This window comes from Numida meleagris, chromosome 4 (assembly GCF_002078875.1).
Source record: "Numida meleagris isolate 19003 breed g44 Domestic line chromosome 4, NumMel1.0, whole genome shotgun sequence".
In the NCBI taxonomy this organism is placed as follows: Eukaryota; Metazoa; Chordata; class Aves; order Galliformes; family Numididae; genus Numida; species Numida meleagris.
The window spans coordinates 95,738,739-95,764,620 of record NC_034412.1 but is presented as its reverse complement, the minus strand read 5'-3'; the positions used below and the strand labels follow the sequence as shown (position 1 = coordinate 95,764,620).

Genomic DNA, 25,882 nt, shown 5'->3' with positions numbered 1-25,882 from the left:
AATGAACATTCAGAAGATGGGTAACACGATACCAGTTGGCAACCCATACTTCTGAACCACTTCAATAATAGTGTGTTTTAAAAAAGACTGAGTAGAATGCACTCCTTTGTGCCTGTACAACACAATTTTAGCCTACGAACGAGAACTGAATGGGGAATATCCCCTTGAATATATTTCAAACAACTATTTCAGTCCTATGGTAACACAGTGTTGAAAAGCACAAGGCTGTCTTTGAAGCAGTCTGGTCTCTGCACTTCAACTGTGATTCCTGTTTTCCCTGAACCTTCTTTAATGCTCTTCCCTTCAATTAGCCTTGCTTTATCTACTAACTGTGCAAATGGAAACTTTTTCTGGCTGCAGGTTGAAGATAGCGATGTGAAACTGTCTGAAAAGGCGCAGCTAATATTGAAGGTAAAATTAAACATTTTTGTTAAATTAATGAGATTATTTTTCCTCAAGATCTCATGTTCTAGACATTTTGCCTGCTAGTAAAATTGACATTGAGCACTTTTTCCTCCTCTTCTGTGGAAGAGTTGTCTGTTCTATCTTGTCTCTTTCAAACCTTGACCTATAACAAATATAAATGCGTTGTATGTAGAAGTTGAAGGTTTTATTTCATTCAAGGATTGACAAAACCCAAGAGCAAAACGTGTGAATAAGGCTAAGATTGCATGGAAGTCTCACTAAGTATTACCCATGGGCTTCATGTGTTCCAAAAAAAAACTGACAACAAAACCAAACCTCAGTGCCACTCTACATGCAACTTTCTTGTAACTTAATTAGGATGCTAAAATGTCTAAAGGAAAACACTTCAAGCAGTATGAAAAATAAAAGAGTTTGGGATCTGGGAACATCTTAAACCACATGAGTTTCACATTTTAATTTGTGGTTACTAGGAATCTTCATTACAAATAGATTTATTTTCCTGCAGTGTATACTTTTAGTTCAGTTGATTGACAATCTAAAAACAAAAAGCTATGCCTTGTGGTTGTGGCAATAACTTGCAGCTTAATAGCTGTTGGCAAAACCAAATGCCCCCCGGGGAAGTGCTTTTAGAAATTATGCTCTTGACATGCTGCATCTTTCACTACTTCTTCTGGATGAATGCAGTTTCAAACTCTTGAAAAGTTCTGACAGATGCTGTGTGAATTTTTTTTTTTTTTTATTCCTTGAAGTAAAACCATAAGAAAATATTTCTATCTGAATTACACTCCACGATGCAGTCTGTGATCCTGCTGTTTGTTTCTCCTGTTTAGGAAGACAAATCTTTTCTGGGCACTTTCCTTACTGGAGATGATGGAGCTTATATTTATTCCAGCAACCCACAGGCCATGCCTGCAGAAGGTGAGTGTGTTTTTAGTTGCCTGCAGCATCAGCCCACTTTTCGGTGTGTTTTTAAGTATGAGAGATGCGCAGGTGTTGGGATGCACAAATCTGGTGTCTGTTTGTACCATAGAATCATAGAATGGCTTGGGTTGGAAGGGACCCCAAGGATCATCAAGTTCCAACCCCCTTGCCACAGGCAGGGCCACCAACCTCCAGATCTGGCACTAGACCAGGCTGCCCAGGGCCCCATCCAACCCGGGCTTGAACACGATGTGCCTTTTCCTTTAAGAACTCAGCACAAATACCCCAATAATTCAACCAAAGGCAACTCTGAAGAACTGTTAGCTGGATGTGCCCTTACTTCACATGCATTGCATTAACATCCCTCGCTTTGCTCTCAGAAAACTCAGAGGAGAATAAATGTTTTGATTTGCTGCTTACTTATTAGGGCATAGTACTTCTATGTTCCTCTGTCCAGAGAAAGTACTGCTGTCACGGTGTGGTTGTACAGCATTGTACAATGACTACAACTTGACGTCTGAGTGCTTAGTATAAGCTGAGAATCCTCGGGAGAAAACCCTCAGATTTCCTTAATTTCATTTTTGTAGGTATACAAAGAGAGTACTGAGGATAAATGACACGCCAAGCAATGCAGCAGCAGCTTTCACGTGGTGGAATGTATTTTCCCCCTAAAGATTGGAAGGGAAAGGTTAATGCAGGATAACACAACTTAGCTGCTTTGCTGTGCGCTGCAGGCTGTGCAGGCTCACTCAGCACACCCAGCAGCCAGAATGGTGAATTATTCCTTCTAGCTTTGTGAAAACTGCCCGTCTGCACCACTCTTTATCAACGCTGTATACTTTTTTTTTTTCCCTTTTTTGGTAGATTTAACTTAAGATGTTTCCATAACCCTTGGGGGTGGAGGGTTCTAAGTAGGTGATGTAAGGACCGTCGGGTAACACTTCAACGAGCCAGATATTTCCTTAGGTGTCAAGTGAAAATGAACCTGATGCTGTTCCCTTTCGTGTGCACTGCAGCACACTTTGCTGTGCTCCACTTGGAGCCCCGCTGGGGTGGCAGCCATGGAGATAGGCAAGGTTAGGTGGAAAAAAGGCGCTGGCACACGGGTACCCATCCCTATCATTTGTGCCTTGCTATAATAAGCTTTCCATCGTGACAAAATGCAGGCTGTTAACCCTTTTCTTTGATATGTTAATACAGCCGTGCTGCGTTTTTGTAGGGCGCACTTAGCTGAGTCAATCACTCTCACCAATTAAGCTGTCGCTTCTATGATTAATGACTCATGAAAAAAAATACATAAATAGCGTATCGAGTCGTTCTTTTGACCGCCTTGGGTGTTAGGAGAGGCCACTTTCTTTTGCCATTAATTACTGTTCTTTTGGGGCTTCGTTTTTTTAGAAAGGAAAATTCCTTTGTAAAAGAACCAAATCTGATTTCTCTGCCTTTCTTCCTCACCGACGCGTTCTGTGATGCTCTGAGATCTGACAGAAACCCATTCCAAGTGCTGGATTTCGCCATTTTTCCTCCTCTTCCCCATCTGTTTAATTAGGTGTAGCCTTCTGGTGCCTTGAGCCACACGGTGGATTTGTTGACACCGAAGCTTTTTCTCTGTTTTACTTGCTCTGAATTTGGATCTTGACTTTGTGTTGATAGTAGTGCCCTGCTTAGAATAGTGGTGCGTGATGTAATAGCCATCTTTCCAGTGCAGCTTTAGTGTTAACTGGAAGCTTCACTCTGAAAGTGTGTTCACTCTTAGCAGCATTACTCAGAGCTACATTCTATATCAAGTAAGATAACCTTTCTTTTTGACTGTATCTTGTGCTTCCCTTTGTGGGATGTGATCCTGCTTGCCGTGCATAGTATAGCACTGGTAGCAGAGGTCCAACAATCAGCCCCAGCTTCCTCTTCCCTCACAGCTTTCCTATGCCAGCCAGAAATTAGCTTTTTGCTGGTGTCCGTTTCTAGGGCTTTGATGGAGCTGATTTTTTTTTATCCGTGACACTGCTGAGCCTTGCTGCCCCTTGCCTTTCCAGCTGCTTCCCCCTGCTAACGTCAAGAAAAAAGGAGATAAATGAATTCTGTGTGTGCTCGGGGCTATAGCTCCATCAGTTGCACGCAGGGAAATTGCTGGTGCAGGAAGCTGTCTGGTAGAACCCCAGAAAAAATGGTGCTGGGAAGGAGTCCTCTGCTCCAACAGAGCCACCCAGGGCGGGGTGTGCCGGGGCCCATTGAGGAAAATGACAACTTGTCAGAAGTGGGATTCGAACCCACGCCTCCAGGGGAGACTGCGACCTGAACGCAGCGCCTTAGACCGCTCGGCCATCCTGACAGTGCTGTGGTGCATTTGTGGCCATGGGAAAGCGTTTATGGCCGTGTGTGCACAGCACGGGGTGGGTGTGCAATGGGTATTTTGGTGTCTGCAAAAAAAAAAAAGGCAAATCTGCAGATAGAGGACTTCTCTCAGTGAGAAAGTGAAGGGAAGCTGCCACCTCAAACTTGTATTTCTTTTAATGTCGGCGTGATGGTTACTATTGTTTTGTCACTTTGCTGAGTGCCTGCAAACCTTTCTGATTCTGTGGTGTTTGTGATCAGTGAGCTTCAAGGGGTAAAACTAAAGCAAGTGCAGACACAGACGTAGCCAGGATTGCTTCTCTCATTAGTGTGAGCCAGTAAGCAAAAGATGACTGTGCTCTGAGTGCTGCCTAAAAGCTGCTGCAAACTTCTACTGAATTGTATTCCTCATTAAGCATGATAAAATCCTGTGAGAGCAGAGAGTGTTCCTCAGAAAGAAGAGGCATTCTTCACACAGTGCTGAGATATTGATATATCTCGAAATCCTTCTTTTTTTTCCTTTCAAACTGCAGGCAAATTGTACTTCTTCTCAGATGGTGTTCTCTTTTGTGATCCCCACCATGGCAGCATTTCCATTTCAAAGGACCATATCAATTCCATTTCTCTGTACGATGGGGTGAGTGGTTTTGTTTGTTCCTTCTATCATTTTAAATCAAATGTTAGTATTACTTCTAGGGTACTGATGCCAAGTGTTCAATGTCAGTTGTGTTTGTATAAGTGTGTATAAAACTAGTAACTGATGCAAATATATATAGTTTTAGCATGGGTTAGCTAAACCAATTATTGGTCCGCGAAACATAGAATCATAGAATTGCTCAGGTTCGAAAAGACCTTCAAGATCATCCAGTCCTACTGCAACCTAACCATGCTATCTAACAACCCACTGCTAAATCATGTCCCTGAGCATCACATCCAGTCGGTTTTTAAACACATTCAGGGATGGTGACTCAACCACCTCCCTGGGGAGCCTGTTCCAGTGCTTAACAGCCCTTTCTGTTTTTCCTGATCTCCAACCTAAACCTCCCCTGGCGCAACTTGAGGCCATGTCCCCTTGTCCTGTCACCTGTCACCAGTGAGAAGAGACCAGCCCCGCTCTCACTGCAATCACCTTTCAGGTATTTGAAGAGAGCAGTGATGTCTCCCCTCAGCCTCCTCTTCCCCAGACTAAACAGCCCCAGTTCCTTCAGTCTCTCCTCATAGGGCATATTCTCCAAGCCCTTCATGAGCCTTGTTGCCCTTCTTTGGACCTGCTCCAGCACCTCCATGTCCTTTCTGTACTGAGGCGGCCAAAACTGAACACAGTACTCGAGGTGAGGCCTCACCAATGCTGAGTGCAGGGGCAGGATGACTTCCCTAGTCCTGCTCACCACCCCATTCCTGATCCAAGACAGGATGCCATTGGCCTTCTTGGCCACCTGGGCACACTGCTGGCTCATGTTCAGCCGACTGTCCATCAGCACACCAAGGTCCCTTTCCGTCAGGCAGCTTTCCAGGCACTCCTCCCCAGGCCTGTAGGGTTGCCTGGGGTTGCTGTGACCAAAGTGCAGGACCTGACATAGATATTTAACCTTCAGCCAAACGTTTGTGGCAGTGTACTCCTTATCTCTGGGGGTCACGAGCAGCGTCTGTCTCATGTCGTAGGGCGTTGTGTAACTGACAGGGTGCAGGGAGGGACTGCTCTGTGTTTTCCAGGCTGGGAGATGAGGCAGAAAGGGCACACTGCTTTGTAATTGTGCACGTGCCAAAGAACAGTGCTAAAAGGCACGCCGTGAGGCACATACTTCTGCCATTCCTATGATCAAGTTCTATCTCTTCGCTTAGTTTGCTCGCTTGCAGCGCTCACAGTTTGCCTTTCTGGCTTAGTGGGAATTAAGAGTTGGGTTAATGGCTGCAACTCAGCATTTTCCACATTCCTAACTATGTCTTAACTATCGCTTTTTGAGGACGGAAAAGAGATGATTTGGGTTGGTTATTGTTTCCTTAGCACTCCAAAAAACTGTCTTCGTTTCCTTTAAATTCTGTTTTCTTCAGGTGCAGCATTACACTTGTGTTTAGTGATCCCCAGGAAGCGTTGTGCAGCCATTATTTTATCATAGAACGGAGGAAAGCAGTAAAATACAATAAAAGTGTGTTATTCAAAACGGTGAAGAGACTCTTACCTCAGCTGCCTTGTCTTGTACATCGTATTGCTTACCCCGTGGTAGTTTGAGAAGCTATTTTAACACTGACCTTCCTTCTATTGTTTGACTCAAGACACTCACTTTCATAAAACGTGCTATTTATGGGACCTGGCTATCATTCTTGAGCTGGTGCCAGATTTTTGTGTAAAGCTGAACCTTGACAGGGAGCATTTTATTGTTCAACTGACTTGGCGTAATGCAAGGGTGGAGAGCTTAAATGTTCAGAAGTGACAGGAGAAGAAGGGTAATTGTTAGCATGCTTTTTCTTAAAGTTATTGTGACAACAATATTGATGCAAAGTAGAGGGTAATTAAATGCTGGGATTAAAATAAAAGATACAAAGAATTTAAATGATGCAAAGTACAGTTTCTTCACAGCTGTCTCACGATGCCTGCTAGATGCCTCTCTCCCTGACTTGGAAAAGTTTGCATTTCTGCCTCCAACATGTTGTAAGCTTCTTTATTCTGGGTGTCTGAGCACCTAGCTGCCAGCTATGCTCCTGAAGTATGTGGGGTTCATAGGCATCCAGCACTGGAGGACAGGGCAGGTTGCTCACAAAACTCTACTGTGAAGGTTGAAAGTAGAAACCCTCTTGTTCCAATCTTGCGAGAGCCAAACACAATCTCTATAGTTTCCTGGGATGTAAAGCAGCACTCTGGTCTGTTCTAGCATAATACCAGCCATCCTAGGGGGTAAAAGAATAAAATAAAAAATCCAACAGGCTGCTCTGCCCCCTGGTCTCCAAACTTCCAGGTTTAGTTCTTTTTCTTCTGTAGATGGTCAGTGTCTCAATAAATTTTAGCAAGTCATCTTAATGGTATAAAGCTTAGAGACTAAATGCTTAGTTCATTCAACACCAAGTATTGACACTTGTGAGTACTTGAATCCAGTGTTCATTTTGGTCATTAACCAGCAAGTGAATAAATACTATGGTGTAACACTTAGATTTCACAATGGTATTAGCATCTTGTGGTGTGAATTCTTTTAACCATACGTCTGTGGGGTTTATTGCTGTTCAGCCCTTTTCAGTTAGTGAACCCCAAATGTTTTCCAAGGGGTTGGGTGCATCCTGCTGGGCATTTCACGTGCAGATTGCAGCGTGTGAGTTTGCCTTTTAGTTGTTGTTCATGAAATCTTCATTGCCCTGTAGAATCCAGATCTAAGTCTGTGGGCCCAAAAGCTAAAAGCATTTTCTCTTAAGAGAAATTTTTTTCTTAGAATGCTTTTTTATTGTTGTTCAATAACCTCAATGACTTCAGGAGATGACTTTTGTAATTAATCCCTGAGTCAGCAAAGGGTGTAACTAATCCCTGAGTCAGCAAAGGGTAGAGGTCCTGTTTGCAAATGTCACTGAACTGATACCAATTCTTCTGTAAATGTTCCCCAATTTGAGCCTTCCTCTGACATCAGTAAGTTCTTTACCCGCTTCTCCTGAAACGGAGGTGGATGTTACTCAGATTCGGAACATGATGAAGACGATTGAGTTGAAATAGCAACAAGCTTAGAGGAGTTTGTGGAGTTTCCCAGTGTGCCAATGGGTCACGTTTCCAGTTGCTGGCCCAACAGATGTATCTCATGGCAGCATGGCTTCTTTCAGCTCAGAGCCTGAAGAGCGACGTCAAAGTTTGCAATAGCACCATGCCATCCTCTTGCTGTCAGATTTACTTCGCTCTTGCAGTGTCAGTGTCAAAGGAGATGGGTGGGTATAGATACAGAGATAGATGTATAGATACAGAGGTGTTCAAGAAACGTTTAGGTGTTGAACTGAGGGACGTGGTTTAGTGGGAAATACTGCTGATAGATGGACAGTTGGACTGGTTGATCTTAGAGGTCTTTTCCAACCTTGGTGATTCTACAAGGTAAGGGTGGCTCTGCTGTGATGCTTCAGCAGTTAGCGCAGGGAAGGCCTAAAATTCTAGTTTTTAGGGGAAGGAATAGATATTAAAGTGTGGGTTGTTTTTTTTTTTGTCGATATTTTTAAGGATTCAAGGCTTATCGGAACAATCTCAGATGCTTTCTTTTAAAGTATTTGATATTGCTAATAGCTGCAAAGTAGAAACGGAGAAGTAGTGAAAGTGACTGCAGGTAATTCGTGTGCTCCACACCACTCCTCTGGAAGCTAAGACATTCACATCTTTATGTGTGCCAGCTATGACTTTAACTTTTCTTTCCTGATATGTACTGTTCCAAGTTTTAAGCTTTTCTCTCACTTAGTTAATGTTATTTACAAATTGTCTTGTTTCTTCCTTTTCTAGGATTCGACTGGCGTTGTTGCTGCTCTCTTTGTAGACTTCAAAAGCTCCTTGCTTGCTCATCTACCAATTGAATTCCATACCCGAGACAACTTTTTGATGATTGCACTTTTTCCCAAAACCAAGATTTATAAAGCTTTTTATTCACAGGTAAGGTAAATAAAGGTTGGAAATATGTGGTTTTCCCCCCCACTCTAAGCCATTATCCTTCATGTTTGAGAGGCAAGGGCTGAATCTCTTAACATCTGTCTTAAGTAATTATGTTTGCTAAGAAAAAGGGATTTGTTTGTCATGTTAGAAGAGCTGCTAAAGCTTCTCATCTGGTAAATAGATGCAGGAAAGTTTAAGGTATGTGATCATTCTTGAACTGGTTTTCACAAGCAAAACCTTTTCTTGCATCTCCACGCTCGTTCACAGTTTGGAAAGGAGAAGAGGTGGTTAATACTGAGGGAGCAGCGGGTTAGAAAACAGATTGAAAACTTCTGTGAAGGTGGATGGGATTGGTGGAGGGTATTGAAAGGGGGATGGGATTTTGGAGGCTGCTTGTCTTTCATATAAAACCAAGGTATAGCAGCCTACAACTCTAGGAAGGGCTTTTGCAGAGATCTTGTTCATTAATGGCAGGTAGCAAGGGTAGGTAACCACAGATTGCAGCTTTAAAGCTGCAAACTGAATATTAGGAGGGTGGTCTTCAGCAGAGATAGCTGCAGCAATGGAATAGGCCACCCACAAAGCAAATCTCCACTTTTGAAGGTTTTGAAAATTTGGCTGGGCAAGTCAGTGGCTAAGCTGGTCTGTCCTGCTTTCATCGGAAGGTTGGTCTGGAGGCTTCCAGAGGCTCGCTTCCAACCAGAAACTTGGGTTTTCTGCAAGAGCTGTGGCAACTCCTTTGCAGACTTGAGGTGGTTTCAGGTTGCCCTGCCCTGTAGCCCTTCCCAAGAGCTGATTGCTCCTGGTCTTAGGAACTTGCACCTGCAAGAAACTTCAACATATGTATGCATTTCTAGTGATTTCGTCACTGGAGGTGTTCAAGAAACGTTTAGATATAGCGTTGGGAGACATAGTTTAGTGGGGTTGTTGGTGGTAGGTGGATGGTTGGACTAGAAGATCTTGTAGGTCTTTTCCAACCTAGCTAATTCTATGATTCTATGATTGTGCTGCTTGTTAGGTTTAATGGTCACCATTCTGAAGTCAGTGATTGCTCTAAAGCTTGTTTTCTAGGAGTTGCATTGTAAATGTAGCACTGGTGTATAATTGGCTACAACAATTGCATGTAGTGGCTGAGGTTCTATTGTGTTTTTTGTGGTTAGACGCCTTTGGATCATGATCCTTAGGGAAGTTTTGTTAAAGTCTTTAAGTATCCCATATGGCATTGTACTATTTTCTGAGTAAATTGGCTTCATGCATTCTAATGCAGAGGCTTTTAATAAACAGAACTTTATAACAATAGCACTTTTGAGGAAGTGAGTCTGGAGATTTTAGGACTTCACAAGGGTTTTAGTATGGAAAAGACCACCTAGCTCAATATGTACAGTCCCCACTGGTAGCATTAATGACTCCATAAAATTTCTCCTCCTTTTATCTTAAGTGCTTAGATTTCTCCCACTGTTCCACTCTGAGTGGTTGGGAATGTTTTGTTCGGTTTTGAATTTCTAACTGATTTTATTAGGTCTACTTTTAAACCTGTTTTTGTTTAGTTTTCCCAGTGGGAATGCTTGAGCTATTCAGAGATGTCAGACCTATTCTTTCTGGCTTTTTTGGCCTGATAAAATAAAACCAGATCCTTTTTTAGTCTGCCATTATAAAAATGTTCTCTTTTCCTCTAGTCATTGTGGTAGTTCTCTTTTGATTTGTTTGCTTGGCTGTAGACATCCAAACCATGTGCAGTATTGTAGAGAAGGGTATTTCTTGTACAGACACAATAACGGTGCTCTTCAGTAGTTCAGAGTTGCCTATAGTTTGACTTTCCACTACTACCTGGAGTTAACAGATAGCAGTCCTTTTTTTTTCTGAGGAACAACTTGAGGTCCCCCTCTACTGGAACATGGTTAGTGGGCATGATGGTCGTGGGTTGATGGTTGGACTTGATGATGTCAGTGGTCTTTTCCAACCGTAATGATTCCATTATTCTGCTGATAACCACTGATACTCCAGCTGATTCTAGAAGTGCTTGTGTGTTCATTCTTGCCTTCTTACTTACCCACCTTGTATTTTTTGTCTTGTTTCTTCCATTGTTATTTGTTAGATACTTTTTGTTCTATAAAGCATTGCACCATCCATGGTGGTCTCCCAACTTAGTTTCCCCACAGTCCTATCGATTCACTTTAGTTCATGTCCAGTTCATTGAGGATGGTCATCATGGAACATTCCCTAAGCAACTGAGTCACAGTTTTTGGGATTTAACTGTTTCTCATCTGGCATCAAACTTTGCTCAAGTTCAAGTGGATGGCACATGTCTTATGTCTATGAGGTGGTATCTCATGAATGAAGATTATTCGTGAGACCAAGTGTTCCTCAGTATGTAAGCCACGTGAATCAGGTGTTATATTTTGTTAGTGTCTGCCTTCAACTGTTCATGGTTTTTCTCCAAGATCTATTCTAAAACCACGTAAAACTGCCACATTTGCTGGCTCTACAGACCAGTAGCTGCAAGGATTCACTGAACTGCAGTTCGTGGTTTTACTCTTCTCCAGTCATATGACATGATGCCTTGTTTAACAGACTTACTGTAAATATGATCTAATTACTTCAAGCCTCCCTTGAAATAGGAAACAGCAGTTACCCATCCCTCCAGATCTCAGTGCTTTAAATTCCTTGTAACTGCACTGTTGGTTGCAAGACTATAAGCATGCAGCGATGGAATCTGGCTGGAGCATCCTTCAAAGACAGAGCAGCTCCTTTCAAATCTCCACTGTAACTGATAGTTGAGGTGGCTTTGCTTAGGCTTTGGGACTCGTGGATTTCTCTGGTTTTCCTTGCATTTTTCTAATACCGTAGCAACTTTTTCCCCCTTTTTTTAAGTTACGCAAAAGGGATGCTTTTTGCAAACCAGTTTTCTCGGTTTCTTTTTACAAGTTCTCACCCAGTCTGGCCTGCATTTTCACTTTATCCCCTGCCCTTTGACTTCTGAAAAGACTTTCTTCTGTTTACCAGCCCTTCTTCCCATCCCTTGTAGGCATTTTCCTTGGTCTATTACACAGGTTTTTTGAAGCGATTGTTGGTTTGGCTGCATGGCTCGTTCTACAGGAGCAATACTGTCATTAGTTAGTATCAAAACTTGATTTTATTTTGATGCTTCTTGTCTCAGTGTTCAGCGTGCTTAGGATAACGATTTGTTAATGGAAAGCAGTCTTCCCCCTCACGCTCCGCCCAAATTGTTTTGTCTTGCCGAAAATTGCTGTGAAAAATGACAATGGCTGTTGCCTTTACTTAGGAAAAGAAGGGAAATACTGAACGCTTAAATGACTGCATGATTCATCTGAATCTGATTTCTGGTTTCAGAATGCCATTCATATTAATGTGACTTGGCTAGTGCAATAGGATGTCAGCCAAAATCGCGTTCCCTAGAGAAACGACGACTTAGTAGGTTGTGAAGAAACAGTTTTTCTTAAATTTCTAGAAATAAGATTGCTGCAGTCTTACCTAATGACAATTACAACAGTGATTAAAGGAGATGTATATGAGTTCAGTTCGTGGTGTGCTGCAGTTGGACTATAAATGCTTCACATTTCTAGTAGTTAGGCATGCCAAGACTGGGAGATGCATGTGAAACTGGACTGCTTCAATAAAGTTATTTCTTAAAGTAGTTCCAGTCTAGCTGAAGCTTTCAGATCTGATCGGTGGAGACTTATTCCATGTTTTGATTACTTTCAGCAAAACTGGTATTGTGAAAGACTATCTTAATGGCTAGATAAGATGGAATGTGTCTTACAGGTGAATGAAAGCAGTTCTTAAATCAAGTTTTGCAAACTAATGATCCTTACAAGTTGGCCTCGTCTCTTGCAGGTTTTCTCTTCGTGGCAAAACCAGACAAACTCGGGATTATCTCTAAGGGCTGTCCAGGAAGAATCCCTGTCTGTGGAACAAAAGAGACTGTAAGTTCATGCTACTTACTCAGCAGTAATTATAGGTTAACTACATGCTGCAATCAGAAAAATGCTGACACTCACAGATTTTGATAACGATTCAAAAAGAAATTGCTGCATTCTTAATGCAACACCTGTTGTGGGTTTTTTTTGTACTTGTTATTAGCCATCTGGTTTAAAGAAGAAGAACTTCTAAGCTTTCCTTTCAATTAATTACGTGCTTTTTTTTTTTAGGCATTCCAGTGTTCAGAAGCTATTCAATTCTTTGTCTTCTCCTGCTGGGGAAAGATGCAACGAGCTGAAACTATCCGCTGCCTTCCCAGAATTAGAGAGGTGAGAAATGATTTTTATTTTTAAGGGATTAGGTTCAAAAGGAATAGTGCAAAAATATTTTGGTACACGTAACGCTCGTCTAAAAATTGCTTATGGAGTAAGTCTGTCTCTCCACTAGATATTTTTACCCTGGGATGAATTATTTCCTCTCTGGGAAGCCTCTGTTTGACCTTTTCACAGTTTTACTTGAGTAATTTCCCAGCTAGTTATACGAATGAAGTATTTTGCCCTTAATTGGAAGAAAATTTCTTTTCTTTCCCGACAGGTTCATGCAGCACTTCACTGTCAGCAGTGTCAGTCGCGAGCCAGTCATGTCTGCACATCTTCCTATTTTATTGCAACAGTCAGAAACCATTCCTGACAGCAAAGCAGAAAGCGATAAGGTGAGCAAGCAGTCCAGCAATGCTTCCCATCCCTTGTGCTCTTTACCATATACACATATACACACACACATATACATATATAAGATATACATATATATGTCATTGGTTGCAAAACTGATGTAAACCTTCCCTCCCTCCTTTCCAGTACCACCAGTTCATCCTGAACTTGCTTCAAGCCTATTTCTTAGAATCAATTGCCCTGTCCTGTTTCCCTGTTTGTATTACTTGCTTTTCTTTTTCGTTTAAACAATCTTTTGGAAGTGCTGGTTCCACTTCAGTCTGATAAAATAGAGGAGGAAAATGAGGAGCAGATCTTCAGCTGAACATTTTTCTCTAATGTCCAGGGAGTTAGCCCTGAAGCAGTGGTTTGTTTTTATGAATTGCTGAATAATTTAACGGAATTATTCTCTGGAACATAAGTCCTTTAAATAGCATGGAGGTAGCACATGATATTTAACATTTGCTGATATTATCTGTGGAACATTCTGTCCTCTATAGGGGCAACAACAATTGTCAAACTTACAGGGTGCTTTAAATAGCGTTTTAGTAGAAATTTTTTTCTTTGTAACTTTCCAGCGTTTGAAATCTGCTGTAAGCAAGAAAACCAAGGCAGCAGAAATATGCTTTCTCTCTGAATATTGCAATATGGTGGCAGCCTTATTTCCTAGGATCTAGCTCAGGCACCATACTGACACTTAATTTAAGTATTAAATAATAAGCCCTTCCTATTGTTTGCGGATCTGATTTAGAGGTTGGTTTAAATGTCCTGGTGAATGTTTAAAGATTCTTTTTTTAAACGTTCATCCCAATTTCTATAAAACACTCAAACTCTTCTCTGTGTCTATTATATATACACAATGCCTGTGAGCATCCAAAATGGGACAGGATGCAAATAACCTACGGGTGACTATCTTCAGCTATAATGTGGCTGGAATATGGAAGAGGTAATTAATCTGTTAGTAAGAGGAGCAGTTACCAGGGTAATTTAGTGAGTCAAGTTCTGCACAGCACAGAGTTGTTTTTAACCATGTTTCCAGAGCTCATTTGCTTGCCTCTGTACCACATGGTGTAGAGCTATATACGCTTTGGAGATACGCTCTGGCTCTTTCTCTGTGTTTCTCTGCTCTGATCCCTCTCTGAACACCTCAGAAAATGCACAGAATGTCAGCAGGCCTATTTTATGCAGGAAAAACTCTTGATGTGTTGGAGCTGTTACTGTGCAGCGTCTTCCCAATCCTGCTTGAAGCTGCACAGAGCTTTGCTTAAAGCTGTCATCAATTTTCCTTATGACACGCTCTGCTCAGAATCAGAAACCTGGAGTTTCTCTTTGTGTTTGACAATAACAGTGTTCAAAATACACCATCACTTCCTTGGAGCTGTTTTCTCAGATACTGTTGTATGTATTTAAATTTACCCTTTTCATCGTAGGAAACGTAACCTGTTTGGTGTCTGCAGTGTTAGTCTCACATTTGCTTTAATAATTATACTCCATTTTAATGTAAAGGTATTGATAACCCTCTCTGTTATATCTGATTATTCTTTCATTGTATTTAAGGCATAAAAGCAATGATGAAACGTCTTCCTAAAATGATGCATTATCTGAGTGACTGTCTAAATGTTTCACAGTCATATTGCTCACTATCTTGCTCTTTCTGTGAGTTAATGCCACTTAATACTTCAAATCAAAATACAAAAATTACGGAGATAGAGCGTTACGTGTCTGTGTTGCTGGCTTATTTCTAGTCTTTCAAGCTGTTCCCTCTTCTCTCCTGTGTTTTAGGTGGTTATCACCATCATCACAGGTCTTCCAGGATGTCGCTCCAGTGATCTGTGTGCTTTTCTCGTTACTTTTAACAAGGAGCACGGGAGGTTCGTATGGTTCTGGTTTTCCTGTCCAAAGCACTGGTGTTGCTTATCATCAAAGAACTGCTCCATGTGAAGGAAATAGAATGATGAATGCTTCACTTTTTTAAAAGAATATCTCTGTTTCTGATTTGTGATTAGATGTACTATAAGAATAAATTCAATAATTATTACCAAGGACCTGCACAGCACAGTGTAGGGTATATTTTCAATCAGGAGGCACTAAATGAGTACAACTCTATTATTTCAGGTATCTCAGTTAACTGCATTGCAAGGTAGATTTTTTTTTTCTGGGCATTTAGAGAAGAAAAATATCAAGAAGATTTGTAGTTCTTTGTTTTCCTTATTACAAATGTCAGAGGTATCATTATAGATATGGGCTATCTGGAACTACCACTGATGCCATGGACAGATGAATCTTAGAAGGGCTGAATGAATCCTGTCTTAAGCATGGAAGTGGTCTTGTCCCAATGTGAAGAGCTTCCATTTATTGACTTGTGTGGTAGCGCGTCATTTCTGCTTGGAGAAAACACTGTATTAATGATCCTTTCAACAGCATTTTAATCTGCCCTACTTTTTCATTCTGCATGTGCATCAGGGAGGTGTATTCAGGACATCTATTGTGTTGCAAAAAGATAAATCCGCTGTAGGGATTTACCATTCTGTGTGTTGATATAGATCTTTATTCTGGGAAATAAGAAATTCTTGGCCTTTTAAATCTTACGGCCAAGCACTGTAGAGAGTTGAATCCCAGTAAGGTTCTGGACTGTTCTATTGTGTCACTTTTAACTCAGTGTCTTCATCGTAGCGAGTTGATATGGAATATCTTGGTGGCCCTTTATTTTAGGGTGAACGCGTAAGGTGAGTTTTGAATGTTCCGTAATAATAAAATCCAATCCGTTTTCCACACAAATGTCATCATTACATTTTGCTGTGAAATATTTTCATGCCCAGGGTTCTTAAATGAGATTAGCGTAAGTTTTGTTTACTGCATTATCAACGAAGATCAGAATGGCTCATATGATGTACGTCGCTTGTGTAAAAAAATAGAAGCAAAACCACAGCAACGAGAAACCACAAACCCTTTTGGCAGTGATTCAAGGAATGTGTTCATGCTGAAATGATAGAAAATTAAGTAAATTCCTCTTTCCCCTGTGTTCAAGAGATGTGGAGACTCAAGGGTCGTCACGTTTATTTTTGGTCGGTCAAAACAAAAAGTAAACGGAAATATGATGTCATGGAACACTAACTTTTGGGGGGGGGTTGTTTTCTGTTGTTTTAGGTGGTTGGTTTATCGGCAAACTATGGATAGCCCTGAGTGTTTCAGTGCAGCCCATTTCCAGCGTTATCTCTCCAGTGTCTTGGAGGCTCAGCAAAAGCACGGCGTCCGTCAGTCCACCTATGCCAGGAAGAGCAAGCGACTCTTAGTGGTCTTGCAAGGGTAAATGCTTGAACTTTGTTTGGACTGTAGAAAAGAACAGGGGATTTTCTGTTCCCTTCCTATTTCCAAGGCATTTTTAGACTTCTTCCATCACATTTCTGTTCTAACGTGTGGTTCTCTGTTAATTCTGTTTAACGTATGCACTAAACTGAACTTTCCTGCTACTTGTTAATTTTATTGCTTGCTGCTCCATTGCAGAAAAAATACCCACAAATATACGAAGTCTTCCTTCCTTTACATGAAAGGACGGACTGAGTTTGGTCTGTATCCCCTGTTTAGGAGGTTGACTTTTGGCCTCTTACCCTTTCCAGCTGTACCTTAGCCTGTTGCTAAATAGCACCCCGTTGGAACAAATGTCCCGCCGTCCCTCACCAAGAGCTCCCCAGACATCCTAGATAGAAAGATGATGGTCCTTCCAAGGCTGGTTCATGCTTGCATTCATCAGTTTTGTCTTCGTGCTTGTATGCTCACATCTCCTTCAGACTTGTAAGAGTCCTGGTTGCCCATATTTAAAGCCATAGACTTAGGCAGGGGCAATAGAGCAGAGTCAAGGTGAGATTATGTTGCTTGTTACACTCTAAAGCTGCAGGTGAATATTCTTGAATATGTCCCGCTATGGCATTATTGGAATGCATAGGGGGAGGGTTACATACTGTAGTTCCTGTTGGTGCACAAATGAATTATTGGCAAAATTATTGGCAACAGACCTATACTTTGCAACTAACAAAACAGTAAAATATACAATAAATGTAGAACTTGTTAAAGAATGCAGAAAAGCATGTTAGCTTGCTTCATGTTGTACCTTTCACGTACAGTTGTCTTTGTAAGGTGGCAAAAATATTGAAACTGTTGATGAAAAATGAGGGTGGAGCACCTCCCTGTTTCTTTCAGAGGAAGATCTATTGTGTTTAAGGCATTAGATGACTGAGAACATGTTGGTAACTTCCAATTTGCGCGGCTTCAGAACAGACTTCAATTTTAAGAAGTGTGATGTGGTATGAAATAAAGACTATACTTATCTCTCTCGATTTCTATCAGTGCCATCAACTTTTGAAAGATCAGTGAATGGTAGACAGTCATTAATGAACAAATTTATAGTTTTCAGAAGTTAAGTGGCCCATTCGGTTTGCAATGTTTTTTTTCTCAAAATAGAAACGTAAAAGCCTGAGCTGCTGTGTGTTGCTTGTTTTTTTTAACAGTGAATGAGTGTGCTGCAATACGCGTAAGAACCAATCTTTATTTTTTTCCCCCCCAATATTTACCATCTTTTTGTGGTTTTTTTGTTCTTTGCATTTCTTAGGGTTATAGAATAGCTTGGGTTAGAAGAGGTGTTAAATGCAGTATATCGTTCCAGACCCCTGCCTTGGGCAGGTGGCCACCCAGTATATCAAGTTGCCCAGGGCCCCATCCAACTTGGCAGTCCTTACTTTAATCCTTTAAAAGTTTTAGGTTCAAAAAAAATGCGACGTGAGTTTTCAACATTCTGGATGATGAGAGATAGGAAGAAGGAGAGGTGAGGTTGGAAGATGTCTGTTTCTCTGAAACCTTGCTTGGTTTTGTTTTCTTACAGATACACTGATGTTATTGATGTTGTACAGGCCCTACAAACTCATCCTGACCCAGATGTGAAGTCTTCTTTCGTCATTGGGGCAGTCAATACTTGCGTAGAGCCACTGAGCTGCTATATAGAGCACAGGTATACTACAAAATATTTCCAGTAGATTGAAAAGAGATTATTTATGAGTTTGAGATTGCTGTTATAATAACAGGCTCTACAATGGCTAAATGCCACTGAACTGTCTTAAATCTCACAAAACTGTCAGGTAGTTTGCCTTGGATGAACTTTCAGTGTTTGATTTATAATGATGAAATTTGATTTGGGCTAGGTACATAATTATGTATAATATTAATAAAGTTTATTTTGTGGAAGACTAAACGAGGTATTAGCATACTCCCCCAATAATGTTTAATATACATAATATTTTGTAAAATCTGGGTAGTCAGTTGTCCTGTTTTATGTTTAATCAATCTTTTTGTTATGAGCGTTGTGTAAGTGGGACACACATCTCATTTGAGGTTGTTGTTTAGATCACTATTTTGGAATGTTAAATGAAGATTTCCTATATTTAAAGCATGAAACGTAAGGACAGCAGTCACACGCATAGTGAAAAAGAATGACAAAGCACAGAGGCAAAAGCATTGCAAGTATTGAAAATCTGATATTACTGCAGAGGCAGGTTGGGAATTAATTGATTACAAAGCCAAGTAGCTAACACTTTAAAATAGTGTGGTTCTTGAAACGTGAACTGGTAACTCCCGTGCTTTGCACTAGCCAATAATAGTTACGACCTTGCTGCTTTTCTGGGTCTTCGTAGCCAAGATTGGAAATCATACAAACAACGTGAAGTATTGGCAAATTGATGCTGGAGTGCTCTTGTTCTTTCCCGAATTATAGTAGAGACCAATTCCTTCCCAGGTGTTTTGTGACCATGGCGCTGAGTGGTATTTATAGCAGCAGTAGCCTGCAACCCTTTGACTAACATTGTTTGTCTACTGAAGTGCAGTAGCAATGGAAGGAAGAGGCTTAGCCTATGCCGTAGACTATTTATGTCTCACTTTGAAGTTTCTGCTGATAAGAGCTTACAAATGAGCCACGTACTGCCAATGACAAATCTTCCAGTTGGAAAACTTAAGCAGTTTCACCATGAGTGTCAAGAAGAGTGATTTTTGATGTTTGACTTACAACTTTCACAGTCAAGAGAAGCAAAACCCTTTCCTGCCCCAGAAAGCTTATGACTGTGGGGATCTAGCTCTTTTATGTGCTAGGGTAAAGCTCTTTGCAGTGTTGAACAGCAAGCCAGGACAGGGGATAGGTAGCTGAATGCAAATAGATAAGGTACTGTCTTCTATTCACAGCTTTTCTGTGTGATCAAGTTAATAAAAATAATTGCCACTTGTCTGATACAATAGCAGATGCAGTATAAAATGGTCAGAAAGCATTATGTAATATCAGAAAGAATTCTTGCTGTGTTCAGAAGGCACAATTCTTTAGGGCAGGCTTAACAATTCCTGTTGTTTTTTTTTGTTTTTTTTTTTAAATAGGCTTCAATAGTACTTGAATTCCTTTCTGACTTCCTAGAATACAGGATAGATCATGTGGTGGCAGCTTGCTCTTAAGCAAGTTTTGGGGAAGAGCTCTTCAAAATGCTAACCTTATAGGGACGTTCCAGTTATACAGATTTAGAAAAGAAAACATGGAATTGGGTTGAGTAGCAAGACTCTGGCTGTCAATGTCCAAACAAATAGAAACATTTGAATTGAAGGGACGTATATAAATAATACCAATTGTGTATGTGTAAATTTTTGTTCTTATATTGTAGACTTCTTTTTCCCAAGTTCTTGGACCAGTGCTCACAAGGTATGTGTCATCGCTCTTGGCTGTAAGCTATACAGAACAAGTAGCTGAGCTGTGTGGCCAGATAAATACAGTGTAAATGCATAGAGTCAGAGGTCATGATAAGCTCTTGGAGGTAAGAACCATCTGTGCAGAAGTGATGATTTCTCTCTGCCTATATAGGTGCATGGGGAAGATACAGTAACCTGTAGCTTGATGCATTCTGACTGTTCTCTCCTGGAGAATGGGTTTCTGAAGACCATTAAGTCAAACTGTTTCCTTGAAGTTGCTATAACTCGTGGTGTGTTGCTAATCTAGCTGCCAAATGGATGGGGTTTGAAAGAAGAGCTCTGCTTCCTCATACGTACCCATCTTTTCTATGGATAAATATGAGGAAATGGAGCTCTCCTTCCATTCCTCCTGTTTCAAAAAGCTAAAAATGAGCTAGTTAGCTTGTTTCCCATATCCAATTCTCCATACTATATGGAGGATCCTTGTAGGTTCATTTGACATTACAGCAAATAAGCACACTTATAAAAGAACTGTTTCTTACCTCTGTGTTCTTTTATGTCCTAACTTCAAAATGAAATGTTTACTGCATCATTTTCCTTGTCAGACTTGGAACCTAGGGCAGCTACTAGTGTCAGTGGGTTTCCTGACCTGCCATCAAGTAGTTTAGTTTGCAATAGCAAAAGCAAATTCAGCAGTAGCACCTTCACAGATTTCTCTCCAGTCAAGTTATCTTTATTTTAAGCAGCCTGAAATCAGATAGACTAGTAACAGTGGGGATTTCAAGACCCTTTCAGACCACAGTTACCACATGAATGACTTTCTGATCTTGTCTCAAGCGCAGAACTGTACGTTTTTGTTAAATACAGTTGTCAAAGCAAGATGCTGCACTCCCTTCTTGTGGCTGTTCAGACTCTGTACTGCTCTGATTTGCTGCCAGGATTATGCCACTTTTTATTGGTACGTGTGAAGGGAGCCCCCCCAAAAATGAAACCCAATAGGATGAAGTCGCGAGCAGACTGGAAAGTATGTAGGTGCTACTACATAAATCAGTGCTTTGTTCTCATTTGTTAGTTTAGCAATTTAAAAATTGGAAGAAAAAAAAAATGGTCAGAACGAGAATAGCTAATTTCCCTATGAACCCAGTGCTTAAAAAAAAAAAAAAATTATTGAGACTTAGAAAAATGTTCTTTTGGCAGCAAATTATTTCTGCACGTTGCAAGGTTTTGTCATCCAGTTGGCAGATACAAAACGTGACATCAGATAGCCTAGAAGTCAGTTCATGCAATGCAAATCTAAGTCTAGAAAGTTTTGGGGGGGAAGCTGCTTTGAGCTGAGATGTGGTACACTCTCAGACTTTCCAGACAAATACAGAATTGTATCACATGTATTGTAGAACCAAACGTAAGCTGGCTTGGAAGGGACAAAGCTTTGGTTTCCACCATGGGTTTTGTAGGTTGTAGAAGTCCAAACTCTATGGACGCGTCACTGCGGAGCTGTAAGGAGGAGCAGGAGGGAATGCAAGATCCAACTTTATGCACAGCTCAGAGACTTGGCTTCTGGCTCAGTAGGAGCAGTACTCAATGAGACCTTCACTGAGGGACACTTGTCCTATTCTTTTTGTCTTCTGCACCCCAGTAGTGTTAGTGTTACTGCAGCATCTGTGGGCCGAGGCAACATTGCGCGGGTTTATTGTAGGAGTATAAAGAAAAGACACACGTGGGTATAGGCAAGTATATAATATATACTTACTTACCTACTAATATAGGCAAGAATAATGAGAGTTTTGGTGGCCACCTTCTCATAGTTATCTTGTGAATTCTGGGAGTGAGTAGGGTTAGCCTTTTGTTGCAATTTTCGGTGTTTTTTCTGTTGCGTGGCTTTCTTGGTAATGATAGTACTTTAGTCTATTACCAACGTGGCATCGTTTTACAAGTGATAATTGCTGCTTGGAAAGCCATGAGACTAATGGAAATGGAGGAGGATCAGGGAGAACTGATACAGCCCTGAGCTGAGTCTTTTGAGACCAACATCAGCAGTTTTGCTTTCTTTCCCTTGCGTTCTTGTTCAAACTTCTCCAAAAGATCCTGCATGCTGCGATTTCCTTTTGTCTCACTTGCAAATATTTCAGAGGAGATTCAGGTTGGATATTAGGAGCAATTTCTTTTCTGAAAGAGTGGTCAGCCACTGGAAAGGGCTACCCAGAGAGGTTCGGGAGTCACTGTCCATGGAAGTGCTTGAGAAACATTTAGATGTTGTACTGAGGGATGGTTTAGTGGGGAAATACTGGTGGTAGGTGGACGGTCGGACTGGATGATCTTGGAGGTCTTTTCCAACCTTGGTGATTCTATGATTCTGTGCCTCATTTTCTTGCACAGAAGCTGCAAGATGATACCTTGCTGGCCTAAGGACGCATTGGCATCTTTTGTGTTATATGTGAAGCTGTCCTACAGATCACGACATCACTATTGTTGAATATACCCATTGTACATACAGGGCAAAGAGGATCTGTTGGTTTTTTTTGTGTGTGTATTTTCAATCTCTCCCTGCTTCTTTATTATTTCTCTGTGACGTGCTGTTCCCCTGGCTGCAAATCTTGTCCTTTAGGTGGGTGTACAGACATGAAATTAAACAAAACCAGGTGGTCTTCAGAAAGCAACACATACAGAGATGACGGTGACAATTCAAAGAGAAAAGGTCAAAATTATCAGTTCCTAAAGCTGTGTAAGCTTCTTCAAACAGCTATTTTTTGCCCGGATTGTACCACCTGTCTGTCAATGCGATGTTGTTGACTGTTCCCAGCTAACACAGAGCACCTCCAGGATGTCTCCATAGGTGTGTGTGGAGCTGGAGCCTCCAAGTTCCACAGATTTCCTTCCCTACAAGGATGCGTGGGAGCTTACAGCAGGAATGACAGCTAGCACCTTAGAGCTGTCCCCTTCAGAGACATCAAAGGAAGGAGGGAGTGGTGGAGAAAAGCACGAGTGAGAAGGATGGGACAAGATTTCTCCAGTTTCTGGATTTGCTGGATATTTTATTCCTTGAATCTTCAACTTTAGGCTTTGCCAGCTTAGATGCTAACTATTACCTATTCTCTCCAAGGCACAGCTATTCTAATTGTAAAATATTCTCCATAGCATTTATATGACACAGCCTATTTATTGTTCCAGCCTCACGGAAAGTATAACTAGCATTTTAATTAAGCTTCACTTCTAAATCAGTATCAATTTTGAGGATATTAAGAGGGAAAAAAACACACTGCATTTAGCACACCCACAATGTGGTGGTTGTTGATTAGCTGATTCATAATTTTCATCTTAATTGCACGATCTACGTAGTAATTTCAAGCATTTATGTGACTTAAATTCCCAAGTGTGCTCGCTGTTCTTTTCCCTAGTCTCTCTCGAGAGAACTGTGTAGTGCAGAAAATTATAGATCTTTCTGAAATTGGAGTGGAAAATTCAAGGGGGGATTAAGAAACAGAAATACTAATGATGGCAATTGGCATATGTTATTAAAATCTTAGCTTGGAAAGGTCAGGGATGCACGTAACAGTTAATGGGAGCATATGGCATAGTGCAGGTAACCCCGAATGGTTGGCATAGAAATCCATAGAGTCACAGAGACGTGGAAGATCTTGAGCTGGAAGGGGCCCACAAGGATCGTTGAGTCCAACTCAAGGAAACCTCTGCCAGCATTAGTGTACTCTAAAGACTTCTGTAAAGATCAGGAATAACTTGAGGTAGCAGATAATGATGTGAACTTCATTACGTGTTCTGCTTTAATAGCGATGGGGTGGAACGTGTCCTGGTTCAAACATTCATGGAGAGCTGAAGACTTTACTGTGCTGTTTCATGCTGTACCTGCACTTACAGGGAAGTGTTTGAATCGAGCTGCACATATACATTTTTGAGCAAAGAAATAGCATTTCTTCTGCCTTATGGACAATATTGGCATCCTAGGGATTCCTAAAAAGCTGGTGCTCCTCTTTGCGGAAGAAATTTGCTGGCCTGAAATTCATTCTGATGTAACACCTCCTCAATATAATTGGAAAGTAGGGATCCTAGAACACTGAAATCAGTTGAATGATAAATCCTGCGACCCAGTGCCCAAGGCTTGACAGCTGTGACAGCTGCTGCATTACTTCTGGCTGCCTTCAGAGGCATCTGCAGTGGCACCAGTTGGTTCTCATTTAACATGAAACTTGTCTTACACTGCCAGATAACAGGTAGAGCATAAAGGCTGGGTTGGCATCTTCAAATCTTGTTTGAGAAGTGTGCTTCCTCAGTGAAATTGGTGGCATTATTATTTTTCTAAAGAAGCTGTTTAACCTTTGTTTCCACACATTGAATTTACCAGGAGGCTTTAAATGCTAATTTTTATTAAACTAGCCCTTCTCAAGCTGCATCTAGCACAAGTTGATTCCTTTGGTTAGTTGGTTCTTTGGATTAATTCATTCTAAATTGCTTCTGTTACACAGCCTATCTAGTAATAAGAAAGGAACATCTTGACTTGATGTAGCTGTGTTTTGGCAAAGGACTTCCTCATTAGTGCAGTCGTCTTTGATGGTTGGTGTTTGTAGAATCATTAAGGTTGGAAAAGAGCTCTAAGATCATTAAGCCCAACCTACCCCACCATGCCCTCTGACCGTGTCCCTCTGTGATCTATCTCCACGGTTCTGGAACACCTCCAGGGATGGTGACTCCACCACTCCCTGGGCAGCCTGTGCCAGACCCTGACCACTCTTACAGAGAAGAAATGTTTCCTAACATCCAACCTGAACTACCCATGGTGCAACCTGAGGCCATTACCTCTTATCCTGTAGCTAGTTAACTGGGAGAAGTAGCTAACCCTTGGTGTTCTGGTAGGCTCATTTTTTTTCTTTTAAAGTTTTTTTTGCCTTGTGGGATTATCTTCAGTGAAACTCGAGAACCCAGGATTATAACAGCTCCCCTTTGAGTCATTGCAGTGACTGAAAAGGATCCTCTCCTTCAGGAGGTGCCATCCCATCATGGCTATGGGTTAAAATGGGCTTCCAAGCTGGCTGCCCTCAATGTGCTGCTGTAAAATAGTTAATAATCCAGTGTGTGGTGGTTGTTTGCTGTTCCAATGTGAAGTTAGATGGGCTTCTGGGTTTCTCTGGGCAGGCAAGAGATAGAAGTTTCTGTGCTCGTGGGTTTGTTTGCTTTCCTTATTAACTTTAATGCGGTAAGGTAGAGGGAAAATAAGCAGACTAATGGCTGCTAAATCACTTAATCATTTGCTAGTCACTGCTACGCACCTGACTTTCGTATGCTGTCTTTTGGTTTCCTTACACAGGACTGGTGAGTAATGTGATTTTCACAAGTCATGCTACAGAGCAGAGGCATCCGCTCCTTATGCAACTGCAGAGCCTCATCCGGGCAGCAAATCCTGCTGCTTCATTCATCCTGGCAGAAAACGGAATTGTAACGAGGTAATGTTAATCACCATCCGCCATTTGTCACTCTTGGCAGACGGGACACACGCCTTTACAAGCTTGTGTTCTCTTGTTTTACTCTGGTAACTTACACAGATGCCTATTTTTCTTAATTGCTTCTAATGTAAGAGGCATCTTCCCCTTACATTTATGGTTGTGTAAATATAGAGATAAGGAAGTGTATGTTTTCGCTTCTAGAGCGTGATTTATGTCACTGTCATACTGGTGGGAAGATGGTCTAATTTACTGTGGCTAACACATTGTGTTGTATTTAAGCAGCATACAGATAGTGTCCGTTTTATTGAGGTCATAAATTAAAAGTGTTCATCTTTATCCCTCCATAGGAATGAAGATATTGAATTAATTCTCTCAGAAAGCAGTTTCTCAAATCCTCAGAAGATTAGAGCTCGATATTTAATGTATCCTGGCTGGCAAGTATCTTGACTGAGAAATATTAAAACTATTTTTCTAATTAACTTGAAGATTAAAAAGTCTCTGTAACTTAATTTATACTCTTTTTAAGACTACTCATTTGGAACAGCAAATAGCTTTGTAAATCATTTTTCAAAGAGAGCTGATGAGTATTCATAGCAGATACACAACTGCTGTCCTTGTAAGGGGAACGGGATCCTTTCTGGACACCATTTAAATCAATGGCAGGATTACTGTTGCTTTTAAGAAGAATAGAGAAGAACCCTGTGGGAATAAGCTGGGAAGGCTTGGGATGGGTGAGGTCAACAATGATGAGAGTAATTTCGCTCTGACAGCTATTCAGCCTTACTGGA

The 25,882-nt window shown here is 41.1% G+C and overlaps 1 protein-coding gene and 1 non-coding gene across 2 annotated transcripts in view; one reads left to right on the top strand and one right to left on the bottom strand.

Moving 5' to 3' along the window:
* Positions 1-25,882, top strand: part of C4H20orf194 (chromosome 4 C20orf194 homolog) — a 66,523-nt gene that overhangs the window by 30,954 nt on the left and 9,687 nt on the right. Inside the window, exons 19-31 of the mRNA XM_021394094.1 lie at positions 361-411; positions 1,257-1,344; positions 4,212-4,315; positions 8,135-8,281; positions 12,137-12,225; positions 12,451-12,549; positions 12,815-12,932; positions 14,713-14,801; positions 16,078-16,236; positions 17,807-17,932; positions 19,617-19,654; positions 24,959-25,094; positions 25,442-25,528. Coding sequence (XP_021249769.1) covers positions 361-411; positions 1,257-1,344; positions 4,212-4,315; positions 8,135-8,281; positions 12,137-12,225; positions 12,451-12,549; positions 12,815-12,932; positions 14,713-14,801; positions 16,078-16,236; positions 17,807-17,932; positions 19,617-19,654; positions 24,959-25,094; positions 25,442-25,528 — 1,331 coding nt within the window. The remainder of the gene's footprint in view (positions 1-360; positions 412-1,256; positions 1,345-4,211; positions 4,316-8,134; positions 8,282-12,136; positions 12,226-12,450; positions 12,550-12,814; positions 12,933-14,712; positions 14,802-16,077; positions 16,237-17,806; positions 17,933-19,616; positions 19,655-24,958; positions 25,095-25,441; positions 25,529-25,882) is intronic.
* TRNAL-CAG lies at positions 3,594-3,676 on the bottom strand. Its single transcript has one exon. It is a non-coding gene; the product is annotated as a tRNA-Leu (tRNA).